We start from the raw sequence: 13,228 nt of genomic DNA, 5'->3' as shown, positions 1-13,228 counted from the left end.
GCTCACAGCCACACGTTGTATTTCTCACGCAGAGACATTAGCAGGATAACGGCCACCAAGCTGCGCCGCTAGTTTTTTTTTTTTTTTATAACAGTGGAACAGGTAGAGGAATTGCTGATGTGTCGGTCGCGAACGAAACGGCTCTCAGAGCCGGCTCTTTGAAGTGAACGATCGGAGCCGGCTCCTGCCTGAGAGCCGGAGCGGGAGCCGCTTTGTTTGTTTGTTTGTTTGTTTGTTTCCTCGACTTTTTTTCTTTCAAGCCGCACGTCAACTACATGACGTGTGGTGGCTTCTGTGAGTACGCGCTGAGCAGGAGGGGGGAGGGGCGGGGGTTACAGACACAGCGGTATCAACTCTTTGGGTATCAGTCCCAAAGAGGGACAAAGTCCAGCGAGGGGACGGTGGTGTCCAAGAAGCGGCTGTTGAGCTTCATGTGACTTTAGGCCACAACACATCTCCACACTGGACCTCACTTTGACAAAGGAACAGCCCACACTGCAGCCAGATGGTGGTGTTATTTCAAGGTAACAAGTGTCAGTATTATGGCCTGTTAAGTTCAGTATAATTCACTGTAGTTGTCTCTTTTCTGCAGTTCCAGACTTGCTCTTTCACTTGCTTTCTATTGCACATGATCATAACGGATGAAAGATGGACACTGAAGGTAGGGTGCATTAAGTTTGATTTGTAAGTTCTTTCGAAATTGTTGAGAACTTGTTTCACATGATTACTGACTCGAGGATTGTATTTTGCATTCATTTCATTATTTGAAGTGCACTGGCTACTGAATGGAATAAATGTAATGTGATATAGGCATCACTTGTCACAGTTCCATACAAAAGAAAATGAATTGAAGGCACAAAGATGAGGACATGCATACTGAAAACCTGTTTAGCACGAGGAGTGGTGTTTTTATGGATCCTGTTTTATGTTTTATTACTACAAAAATGAACTGACTTTAATAAGAGACTGTAAGTCTTTAATAATAATAACAATTATTATTATTGTTGTTGTTGTTAATATTACTATTAGTAGTAGTAGTAGTAGTATTAAAATAATTTTGTAGGTGTACTGTTCAACACCATCCCAGGTTTAATCTCTGGATGCCACTCCTTCCTTTCATCCCCATGTTTCCTGTCCTGCTCCCGTGGTTAATTAAATGTTAGGCAGAACGCCTGAATAATTTCTTTGGACCCAAAGATGCACACCAGAGAGGGAACCTATCAAACAAAAATAATTTATTTTAAACAAGGAATATGCAACAAAAAACACACTCATAAAGAGTGGACGAAATAAACACAAAACGCACTCAAAAGGAGTGGAAAAAGAACACAGAAAAACACCCTCAAAAAGTGAGTGGAAAGAAACAAAGGGAGCTCCAATGAAACGGGTTTCTGAGGCAAGGCACGCGCTGACGAGGCGGGCAGACAAAACTGAAAGCACCCTATGAGTGGCAGTCCAATACAAACTTAAACTCAAACTTGTTGGAGTTTGGAGGATAATTAAACCCAGAATTAAAATGAAACGGGAACCTGAAATATTTAATTATATTGGGAGGGAAAACAAACCATTAAGATATAAAGTTATCTCTTATTTTTCATCCTGACGTGCACAGTGTGGACAGAAGTTATTCCTGGTACTAGTGAGTTTGACTGTAACCATATTAACCAACACTTAAAGCAATGGGCAATAATATCCCAACACTTATGTTCATTGACTAGTATCAACGTCATATGAAGATGGGTGGCCCCGTCACTATTATCTCCCACTATAGATATAAAAGTGAGGGTAATGTTGGTTTGACATACTGCTTCACATGCCCGTTAAACTTGGCTGACTCCGCTGCTGCTGTTAAGCCTCAAAATGAAAATGATTATGACAACCTTTTTGGCATCTTTGCACCACAGTAACATTTTCATGTGATGTGAAAGTCAGAGCCACTACAGCTAACTTAATGCTGGGAGCTGGCTAACACTCGCTGCTTTTTGGAGTCACGGTGACAGGTATCTGGTTTTCTGAAAAATATATACCTGGTATAAAAATAAAGATCTTTCAACAACACAGCTGTTCTTCTTCTTGTTCTTCCTCTCTTTCTTCTGCTTCTTCTTCCCTCCAGGTACTTGGAAATAACAGTTTCTTACAGATTTTAAAGTCTTTATGAATGTTGCAGCTGTGTTTTATCAGAGAAGAGAGGTTTAAAGACTCTAGTGTGTGCTGTCAAGCTTTGTATTGAATTATACCTTAGGGAAACGTCAGGTTGGAGTTGTATTGTTCTGATCATGGTATGAGTGTGTTTTATCAGAGGGCAGAATATTAAAGATTTTGCATCAGCTGCACTTAATAGTGGATTCACTCATAAATTACAAGTACGTGGCACAGCCCTGTACTAACAACAGCACCTCTGTTGTCTGTGTGATGCTCCCTGTGTGTGGCTGTCGACTAAAGTGCCAAAGCAAATGTGCGTGTTGCACTTTAATCTGGTTTGTCAGTAACAGAGAGAGTCAGGCTTCTTTTCAGCCTTACCATGTGAGTGTCCAACAAACAACAAGAACCATCGTTATTCAAGTATTCCTGTTGAGAACCAGACAGATAAAACAGTGTAAATACACAGCACAGTGCACATGCAATTCAATGATGTTTACTGAATTGAAGGGGGAGTTAGGAGCAAGGTAGATGTGGAGAAGTTAACAGGCCGTGGCTGGACCTGGTCCTGACTTTTGTCCTGGATGCAAGGCAACATCTGTTTCCAATAACAAAATCGTTTGACCCGGTTCTCTGCTGGAGCCTTCTTCTCCTTCCTCTCCTTCTTCTCAATCTTTTGGGAGACAATTAAGAAGAACAGAAACAAGAAGAAAAAAGTCAGCACAGAAGCACAAATAAGCATCTACAGTTCAACAAATATGACTTGTTTGGTTCAGAAAAGGTTTCATCACTTCACAACTCATGAAATAACGACTCTGGACAAAAAAAGCACATAACTGGAAATACAACAATTCGAATACAGATTAGTTAGAGAATTAAGTGAAAGCTGAGGGATAAGACATCTTGAAAAACAACTCAGATTGTCTGATCTATTCATGTGTACTTGTGGTCTCACTGTTTAGATGTAAATGCATCCTTACCTTTGAGAAGATACTGCAGAAGAACCGTAAGAAGCCACTGCTCTTTCTGGCTTTGGTGTCCTTGGCTTGGTTGGATGGGTCCTCTGGGAATGTGCAGCAGTCGACCTGATGGTTTGATTAAACTGAGGTGGTTGACAACAGAGGTGAAACAACATTTCTGATGTCTCCTGGTGTGTCATCCTCTGTGTAGTCCACCAGCTCCAGTCGAGTGGAGCTCAGGTCTGTGTCTCCAGCAGCACAAGAGGAAGTGGGAGCCTTGGCTGACTTGATGACCTCAACCAAATGTTTGAGTGGAGCTAGATGAATCTTGCTCTTTTGCCATCCAGTGAACTGCAGTGCGATGACAGCCTCTTCAGCCACCTGGGAGACAAGCTCTTTTGCAGCCTTAATGATGGCTGTGTTGGTGGGGGAAGAAGGTGCAGAGGAGTCAAGACTTGGACTCTCTTCTGACTTGATGGCAACTCTGGAGGTTGAACCTGTGTCTGTGGCTGACAGGTCCTCTTGTTCTCCAGGATCGCCCACCTCAGTCTCCAGGGTCTCTGGATTCCAGAAGCTGTGGGAGACTTTTTTAATCTCTTCATGGACATTCAGTTTCAGTGTTGTGATCACCTCTGAAATGTCTGAGTCAGAACTGCAGCCCCAAGAGGCAGAGTCCAGTGAAATGCCATCCTTGCTCATTGGTGTATAGGTGCCAAGGCAGGTGACAGTCTGGTTATCTGAGATATTATCCCATTTCTGCTGCCTCCACGTTGTTGCTTATGGCTCTTCTTTGGTTGGCACCTGTTATGCCCAGTGTGGCGTAGGCCTTGCTCAGGGAGTGACTAGCGAATCCCTGACTGCCCACCTCCACTGGCATACACCTGGTCCTCCACCCATTCCTCTGACAATCCGCCACCAGCTCCTGGTACTTCTCCCTCTTTCTTTCGTGTGCCTCCTCCATCCTCTCCTCCCAGGGAACCGTTAGCTCCAGCAAGATGAGTTGTTTGTGGCCTCTGAGACCATGATGATGTCCGGTCTCAAACTGGACTGGATGATGTGTGGTGGAATTTTCAGCTGCCTCTTCAGGTCAACTGTCATCACCCAGTCTCGGGCCGTAGAGAGCAAACCAGCAGAACAGTTCTTTGATGTTTTCTCTGGCCTTTGTCCTACCTTGACAAAGTAAATGGCCTTTGCTGTGGCTTGGGTGTATAGGCATCCCTTGATCCCCTTGCTGATTGGTTCAGCGATGGATTTGAGGACCTGGTCGTAAGGGGGCATGCAGGTGTTTTGCCCCATCTGCACACGTTGGATGGGCTTGGGAGGACATCGTAGAACCCCTGAATCAAGAACTTGATCCTCTGGGGATTCCACTTCCAGATATCCTTCCAGGTGACACTCCTCTCCATCTCCTGCTCCCACTTCATCCATGCGCCCTGCTGCCCCATGGCCACTGCTCTGCTGGTTCGCTCTTCCTCGACTGAAGCTCGCACCTCCTCCTGCACCAGCCTCTGCCTTTTCCTCCTGCTGGCAGTGTCGTATCGGGTCGCTGTTAGGCTCCCAAGTCCGGCTCTGCCTTGCGCCACTGTTCCAAGGATGGCCTTGTGCTTCAGTCGAGTTTCAGCTTGCTGGACTGCCTCAGCTGCCCTCCACTTCCTTCCTGTCCTCACAACAATCCCTGCCCCAGACACTTTGGCATCTCTAGATCCCAAGTATTGGAGATGTTCCTGCACCCATGCTACGATGCACTCCTCCCTGACTGAGCTGAAAGGGAGCCTGAGCTTGTTGGTGTTCCCATACAGCACAATGTTACTAAGGCTGAGTGGCAATCCCAGCCATCTGTGGAGAGATTATATATCCCGCATAGTGTTGAATTTAACTTTTCTTTAACTTCGTGTTCACCGCATGATGCTACCATGCGTGCAGGTGTTTCCAGCTAACGACAGCTAACATCTCTCCTTCAGCTGCTCAGTGGACAACATCCGATATCTGTCTGTTAAACCACCATAACAATAACATGTCGATTTATTTGATTTTTATGGCCACACGATCGGATTTATACACAGCAACACACAAAGTTGAGTAAGCTAGTTCGATCGTTCACGTTTAACTAATGTTAACTCATTATCTAATCAAACGTCCGCGGTAAAATCATAGACATGTGATAGTCTATTGATTTGTTGTAAAGTCCACATGAAGGACTAGGATCTATTTTACCATTTGTTATTGTGCTATTTCATGTTTTTTACGATGTGTCGTGCTGCTTTTCTACCCATCGTTTTTCATTATGACAAACTATTATATTGAGATCATTGTCTCTAATGACGAGTCATAGAGGTGATTATCATAAGAAAACATCCTTCAAAGCTCATACACATACACACACACACCTGCACTAAGAAATGCTGAATTAAATAAATATTTTTATTTGTGTGAATTTATGTGTCATTTATCAGATCAGACCCCCGCCGCTGCCAAAATCTCACTCTGAACTCACTTCAAATCTTGAGAGCCCTGCTTACATGCATGCTACTTTTTACAAACAGTATTTTCATGCACAGTAATAGACACCAGGCAGCCAAAACGACTACAGAATTATTAGAGGTTGCTGATGTTTAAAGCTCAGGTTTTGTTTTGTATCTGACATCCCGGCAACTGCGATGGCAAGCTACAGGCTGATGATGATATCAACATACAGTCACATGAAATCATACGCAGGCAAGTGAGCTTAACTTTAACATGTCAAATCATGTATGAACCTCAGTGCACAGCATCTCCAAACCAGCAGAAACACAATTATGGCCTTTATAGGTTCGTTTTGGAGACAGTTCTCAAGTAATTGCAGTCTAAGTCAAGTCTGAAATCACTGGCACCAAAGTCTGGTCTTTCGACTAAATGACGAAATCAAGACTTTAATTCAAGTCAGACAATTCTGTCACTCCAGAATGCACTGCACAACACTGCAAAGTAAAAATTTATTTTGATGTACACAGATCATTTTTTTTTAACTTATATTCCATACACAGGGCCAAATCTGTGCTCTGTATCACTACGATATCCTTTATGATGCGTCTGGTGAGACGCATTCAAACACTCGCACTACGTCTGGTTTCTTGGCGAGCTGCCATGCTGTAGTGCCCGATGCGTCCTCTGAGTCTTCGAGTCCGAGCTGCAGGAGCGTCCTGGCCGCATGTGCATGCTGACCAATGCAGGCCATGTGAAGAGCTGGGGCGAGAGGAGAAAATAAGCAGGTGGTAAGAGACCATATTGGTGTTTTTGCATGTTTTAGCCCATTAATCATTAATCACAATGACATGCATTGTTATTAAAGGACCTGAATATCTATTTTTTTTTTCAATCAGCTTCTTTCTATGAGCGACATGTTCCTGTAACATTTTCTGCCAAAGTTGCAAAAGTTTGGGTCATTTCACATATGAGATTTCTGCTTGTTCTGATTTGTCAGGGCTTCTCTCGCTGAAAGTAGATTTTCAGTGGTGAAGCTCACCCCTGCAGATGGAGTGTGATGGAGTGTGATCCTGCTTACCAGTTCTTCCCTTTTTGTCCCGAACATGCAGATCTGCACCCAACTCCAGCAGTGTTTTTATAGTAGATGTGTGGCCCTCCTGAAAAACATGGATTGAGAGTTTATTTGCAAACAGTAATTTGGCAGGTGTGTTAGTAGGTTTGTGAATATTTAAAGGACTTGACTATTCTTCTAAGAATTATTATTTTTCTTTGTCAAATTCAGTTGCATTTTTGAGGGGCTAAAGGTGCGGAAAAACTTGTCAACTACATCAGAGGTGCTGAAAGTGTTTACCTGATATGGGTCTTTGGTGTGGCTAACTGGTTTGAGCCCCAACAGTTTTCAAAGTCACAGCTCCCACCTTAAAATTTGACCTAGATGTTGAAATTTGGTAGGCAGATGGACCATCTCTAGAGTTAAAACACTCTTGGAGCCATACCCTAAACGCAACAGGAAGTCAGTTATTTTGAATGTACTGTGCAACTATTGCAGTTTTTGCTATTTACAGGCGCTGTACTTTGACGGACTCCTCAAAGAGAATTAACTAGATCGATTTCAGATTTGGTCAGGGTAATCTAACCTTTGTGATGCTAAATTGCAAATATTTTGAGTTTAATGGGGCAATGTCGCCACAGTGACATCACAGATCATGTGACATCAGCTGTCAGGTATCAGCGGAGGACTCCGGGAGTTTGAGGAGATTTTAAAACAGAAACATGTGGGTCAGTATTTAAAATGACTGGTTAATACACATTTTTATCAGCTAGCATTACTTATCAATAATCAATATTGACTGATTGAAGAGATCCAAACCGCAGCACTATTTGAAGACAGAAGAATTCTGGCTCTTGGACAAAAGCAGCCGATGCAGCTGAGGACCCCTGCCACACCTCTTGTCATTCCTATGACTAGGCTGCAATACATTATGAAGTGTAACGTTTCCTATTTTGAAATACATCATTTATTGATCAATAACTTGTTAGTGATGGTGAATATTCTGTGTATCTGGAGATCATTCACAGTGATCCTGTCCCCAGATGAATGTGGTTTTAATGTGGCTTATTTCCTGCAGAGAGTGTTGTGTGTTGTTACTACTGAGTTCACGCATCAATGTAACACCAGTGAATATACTATCAGCTCCAAATCACAGATACAGAACGTGTCTCCTTTTCTCTAGTACACAAGAGAAGCTGTGAGAAAATGTCTGAGTCAGAAATAAGTGTGGACTGACTGTCTGAGCCTTGTCTGCCTCAATTTCATGATGTCCCAGTCATAAGAAATGTGACGTTAATTAACTGATTAAATATTATTTTGTTATCGTTCCAGATCTCAGACCTTGAATAAAAATCAGATGTGGACCTTTGAGTGACAAGTTTGAGAATCCCTGATTTTTAGACTACGAGACGGACTTATTCATAGGAAGATAACACAAAATATTTTGATTTTGAAACCACCAGCAAAAATCAGCATATAGAACTAGTGTGAGAATGGCTGTCCTTCCTCTGTGTGATCACGTCTCTCATTTCTTCTCTGCTCACCTGTACGCTAGGTTCCATGCATTCTCAACACATGCTTTTCAGATCGTGTCAAATTAGTCCCCCTAAGCTACACATTCCCCTGGTTGGGAGTCACTGATCTCACCTTCGCAGCGTAATGCAGTGCAGTGACCTCGATGTCAGTGGCCTTCTGGTTCACGTCTACCTTTAGGTCCCGTACCAGGAACCACAGCGCCGCCTCCTGGCCGGTGACAGCGACCTGGTGCACCGGCTGAACCCCGAGTATGTCAACTGCTGTTGGAGACACCTACGGTGCACATAAGTCAGGTCGTGACGGCACACATGAATATCAAAATTCCTACATAAGCTGAAACATTGCTCAATTAAAATGCCTTGTTATACCTGGTGCTTCTCCAAAAGCAGCCTGGCCACAGAAATGTGTCCGTTCCTGACGGCATCCATGAAAGGAGTGACTCCACAGCTGTCGGCGCTGTCTGGGTTGTAGCCACATCTGAAGGAAGCCGGCGAAGGTGAGGGTCAAAGTTAGTGAGCTGCAAATCATCACTGAACTGAAACGTTCAGACCGATATTTCTCCCAAAACAAGCACCCACATTAACACCTGTCACTAGCCCACAACCACAATCTGATCTGTTGGCCACTGAGCAGCTCCACTGATGCACGTGGGGCCCTGCTTGAGGGAACCTCTGCAGCGGCAATGAGGGAGGACTAAGCTCTGCTCTTTCACTTCCCCCCAGCTGGATTTATCCTGCCAAAGTGGGGGTCAAGCTTTAGCCTCTAGGTCACAGTAATGTTCATACTTATCAGATATCCTCCTGGCTACCAGTAGTTCAAATTTATGTGGAGGACATTTGTAAACCTGAATATCTCCCATCCACTGCATACTACTGAATTAACTCCTTTTGCTATCTACAGAGAACATTTAGGGCTTTTCAGTGATACCAAATGTGAAGGGGTGGGGCTTTGGTACCTTTATCTTTCTCATTAAGGAAAATGGCGTCCATCAGCGGAAGCGCATTTTATGGGAACAGGAAAAGTAAGTGCATAATACTTTTTATTGAGCAAATTTTGGCTTGAAGTGTTGTTGGCATATTTTAGATAAGTCTCTTAACATCACATTAAAACATTGTCTGAATTATTTTAACTGTATTTTAGCATAGTATTTAAGTGTTTAAAAAAAGTTTTCATTATTCTAATTACCTTACAAAGATTGGGGAATTACAAAAAATGTGATTGGACAATATTTTTTTCCTGGTAGTCAGTTGGATATGTCTATTATTTTAGAACATTTTGAGACATAAGTTCTGCACCAAAAGTCACAAATAACATCATGTGTCTGCAGAGCTCACTGAATAATTTGAGCTGCCATAGGTTTTGTTTAGGGGGAGTGTTCCCCCGAAACAAAATTTCAACCTACCTCTCCAACAAGATCCTAACAACCTCCTCACAGCCGTGCATTGCTGAATGATGAACAGAGAGTGTTGGTTATAATCTGACAATGACTGCAAAAGATCCCTCACAAAACCTTCAGTGATCATCAAACCACTTGAACAGTTACCTGCAACAGAATACCACACACTTAAAAATGACAGATTCTGGGGTGTTTTAAACATTTTTTTTATGTGTGTAAGCCAGGTGTAGCCACCAATGGGGATGTGAGGTCACCTTACCGGCAGTGTGCAGCGGTGTCCTGCATGTTTTGCTCTCCGTCCTCCAGACATCCGGCGCAACAAGTAGTAGGTGCTGTATGACCAGAGGATCGCCCTCCCGGCAGGCGATGTGGAAGGAGTTCCAGCCATCTTTGTTCCTCAGCGCGGGGTCGGCGCCATGGCACAGCAGCTCCTGGATCACGCTGAGGTTTCTCCGAGTGCAGGCCATCATCAGGGGAGTCCTGAGAGAGAGGAGGCAACGCTGACACCTGCTCTGACCCAGTGAGATCTACTGAAGTCAGCAGTCACACTACAAGCTTACAAGTGACTAGCCAGTGACATTTTTTTATTGTGAATTAAAAAAATATATCTTCATTACTGAACATTTTAATGGCACACAAAAACTTCAGAATAGAATAAATTACACAATAAATAGTTCACAGTAAATTGTTAAGTTTTAATTTTCAATCTATAATTTAACTTAGATCAGATATCTACGGTGGCCCTGAAGTGCAAAACGCTAACGCAAAAGAGAAAACAGGAACGCAAAAAAGAAAACACAAACACAAAAGAGAAAACAGGAACGCAAAAGAGAAAACACGAACGCAAATGAGGAAACACGAACGCAAATGAGGAAACACGAACACAAAAGAGAAAACACGAACGCAAAAAAGAAAACACGAACACAAGAGAAAACACGAACGCAAATGAGAAAACACAAACACAAAAGAGAAAACACGAACGCAAAAGAGAAAACACGAACACAAAAGAGAAAACACGAACGCAAAAAAGAAAACACAAACACAAGAGAAAACACGAACGCAAATGAGAAAACACAAACACAAAAGAGAAAACACGAACGCAAAAGAGAAAACACGAACACAAAAGAGAAAACACGAACGCAAAAAAGAAAACACAAACACAAAAGAGAAAACACGAACGCAAAAGAGAAAACACGAACACAAAAGAGAAAACACGAACACAAAAGAGAAAACACGAACGCAAAAAAGAAAACACAAACACAAAAGAGAAAACACGAACGCAAAAGAGAAAACACAAACACAAAAGAGAAAACACGAACGCAAAAAAGAAAACACAAACACAAAAGAGAAAACACGAACGCAAATGAGAAAACACGAACGCAAATGAGAAAACACGAACACAAAAGAGGAAACACGAACGCAAAAGAGGAAACACAACAACATTAACTCTAACGGAAGAGGTAGGTACCTTCGGGTGGCATGACTTGACGCTGATTGGATGACGTCTCCTGAACAACCCAGCTTCCTTTAAACGACTCTTCAGTGTACGCAAACTTATTTTAATGTTGTGAAAAGTTGACAGCATATCTAGTATGACGTCATATGTATGCCTGGCATCAAAGTACTCTTTGATAATACCAACTAAGTCTGAATCACCAATCGCGCTCATGTTTTGAAACCGATGCGTTGAGGTAGGTTTACTTCCTGGTAAAGAGACGGGCAGTGACGTCCTCCAATCAGCGTCAAGTCATGCTACCCGAAGGTACCTACCTCTTCCGTTAGAGTTAACGTTGTTGTGTTTTCTCATTTGCGTTCGTGTTTCCTCTTTTGCGTTCGTGTTTTCTCATTTGTGTTTGTGTTTTCTCTTTTGCGTTTGTGTTTTCTTTTTTGCGTTCGTGTTTTCTCATTTGCGTTCGTGTTTTCTCATTTGTGTTCGTGTTTTCTCTTTTGCGTTTGTGTTTTCTTTTTTGCATTCGTGTTTTCTCTTCTGCGTTAGCGTTTTGCACTTCAGGGCCACCGTAGATATCCAATAAACTGCAAATGATCAATGTCATTGTCATTTTCACATGGTGTATAGCACTTTGAAACCTTCACTTCTTTTTGCTGTTTTTACAGTGCAAGAAAAATATAAACGTGTAGTTACAGTAGAAACATGCCTTAGGATGGTGAAAGATGGTCAGGGCTTAATCTTTGAGGAAAAACTGACACTTAGGTCTGTGAGTCGCATGGACCCATAACACATGAGAGATACATGCGGGGTTAATAATGATACGCCGACTTTTTTTGCTGTTTCTATATCAATGTTTCGTTTGTATGTTTGTGCTGTGAAAATTCGGGTCTTGTATAACATGTTGACTCAATTTAAGTAAACGAAAAACATATTCCTTCGAGCCGGATTCGAACCAGCGACCTAAGGATTTCAGCACTGCGCCACTACAGTCCTCCGCTCTACCAACTGAGCTATCGAAGGAAGCTGCTTTTCATGGACGGAGTATGCCTCTTTATCCAACAAGGGGCGCCACATAATGATCATCGTCATTATTATTGCAACCAGGTTAATACGGTCATCCTCACCAATCAGCCTTCTTCAAGCTGTCTACCTTGGCTCCTTCCCGGAGCAGGAAGGTAACACAATCCTGGTGGCTCATGGATGCAGCTTCGTGCAGTGGCCTCTTGTAGTCGTTGTTGTACACCTCCACATCCATACCCACTCGATTTATTAGATACTCCACAACTTCCAGGTGTCCCAGTCTGGCAGCGTAGTGCAGCAGCGTGTCTCCTGACCGACCGAAGTGTTTGCTACTGACAGCCTGAACCGTCGCCGAGCCGCCTAATGTTATCCGTTTCTCCAGAGAGCTTAATTGTCCTTCCTGGGTGAGCTTCACCAGAAGTTTTAAAGTATTTTCGTCCATGCTGGATGGAGTTTGAGGGCTGCTGCAGGAACATAAAGTCACTTACCACTCAAAAAAAGAGAAGAGTTAAGCGGAGATGCATGAAGACATGGTGGACAGCATGTTTACTAGATTTTCTTCAGTAGAGTAGCAAAAAATTAATTGGCCAATCATGACCTTGCCCTGTTCCTATCTCTTCGTACTATGTAATAAATGTGGCATTATTGGGATATTAACACACAAATACGTGGTTGTAAGTTCAAAATGAAGACATCCGTATGTTTGTTGCGCTTAATGGCGCATAAATATCTATGAATTTGAAACAATTCAATGATATACAACTTATTCACATCATACGTAAAGAAAACCATGTCAATGAGGAACAAGGTAAAGAGCTGTTAATAAACCTTTACACCGCTGAGTATTGTCATAGCATATCACAGAAGATTTTCTAACTGGAAAAGTGAAACTTAGGGGCTATCATCTATAAAAGTTTGTGTAACAACGTTTCATAATATCTCATATCCACCGGCCTAATGGGTGCGTGTTGACGCAGGGATACGCTTTAGTCGTCCTTTCCAGCAGAGCGACACTACGGCATTGTGGGAAATGTATTTTTGAGACGACGTGATGCTTTGGCTCGCTGAAAGACCCCAAACTGTTTAAAAATCTTATATTTCTTCCAGGATAGACGCAATTTACTCTTCAATAGGATAATAAGTACTATCTGAAGCATATCTCACATCCCCCTGGTTAAACTGGAGCGCACTCAGTGTCATTTTCAATGACTGTA

General features: G+C 42.7%; 1 protein-coding gene and 1 non-coding gene across 2 annotated transcripts; both read right to left on the bottom strand.

Moving 5' to 3' along the window:
- Positions 1–5,498: 5,498 nt before the first annotated feature.
- On the bottom strand, positions 5,499–12,599 carry ankrd16 (ankyrin repeat domain 16). Its single transcript, XM_076721700.1, has 7 exons — positions 12,119–12,599; positions 9,804–10,024; positions 9,551–9,593; positions 8,517–8,625; positions 8,260–8,421; positions 6,640–6,718; positions 5,499–6,320 (listed from the first exon to the last, which is right to left on the bottom strand). Exons 1-7 carry the CDS (start codon positions 12,454–12,456, stop codon positions 6,157–6,159), a joined length of 1,116 nt encoding a protein of 371 aa, XP_076577815.1. The 5' UTR covers positions 12,457–12,599; the 3' UTR covers positions 5,499–6,156.
- trnay-gua (transfer RNA tyrosine (anticodon GUA)) lies at positions 11,927–12,014 on the bottom strand. The gene is given in 2 exon segments: positions 11,927–11,962; positions 11,978–12,014. It is a non-coding gene; the product is annotated as a tRNA-Tyr (tRNA).
- Positions 12,600–13,228: the final 629 nt, after the last annotated feature.

Source organism: Chaetodon auriga, chromosome 22, assembly GCF_051107435.1.
Source record: "Chaetodon auriga isolate fChaAug3 chromosome 22, fChaAug3.hap1, whole genome shotgun sequence".
Classification (NCBI taxonomy): domain Eukaryota; kingdom Metazoa; phylum Chordata; class Actinopteri; order Chaetodontiformes; family Chaetodontidae; genus Chaetodon; species Chaetodon auriga.
The sequence above is the reverse complement of the archived record's forward strand: the minus strand, read 5'-3'. Positions and strand labels throughout refer to the sequence as shown.

Bases quoted from the DNA above. Each gene is read 5' to 3' on its own strand.
- ankrd16 (XM_076721700.1), bottom strand. From the start codon at position 12,456: ATGGACGAAAATACTTTAAAACTTCTGGTGAAGCTCACCCAGGAAGGA. The intron at 8,422-8,516 runs GTATAACAAGGC...TGTGCACCGTAG, and splicing joins TGCTTTTGGAGAAGCACCAG to GTGTCTCCAACAGCAGTTGA. The intron at 6,321-6,639 runs GTAAGCAGGATC...CTCTCGCCCCAG, and splicing joins GGACAAAAAGGGAAGAACTG to CTCTTCACATGGCCTGCATT.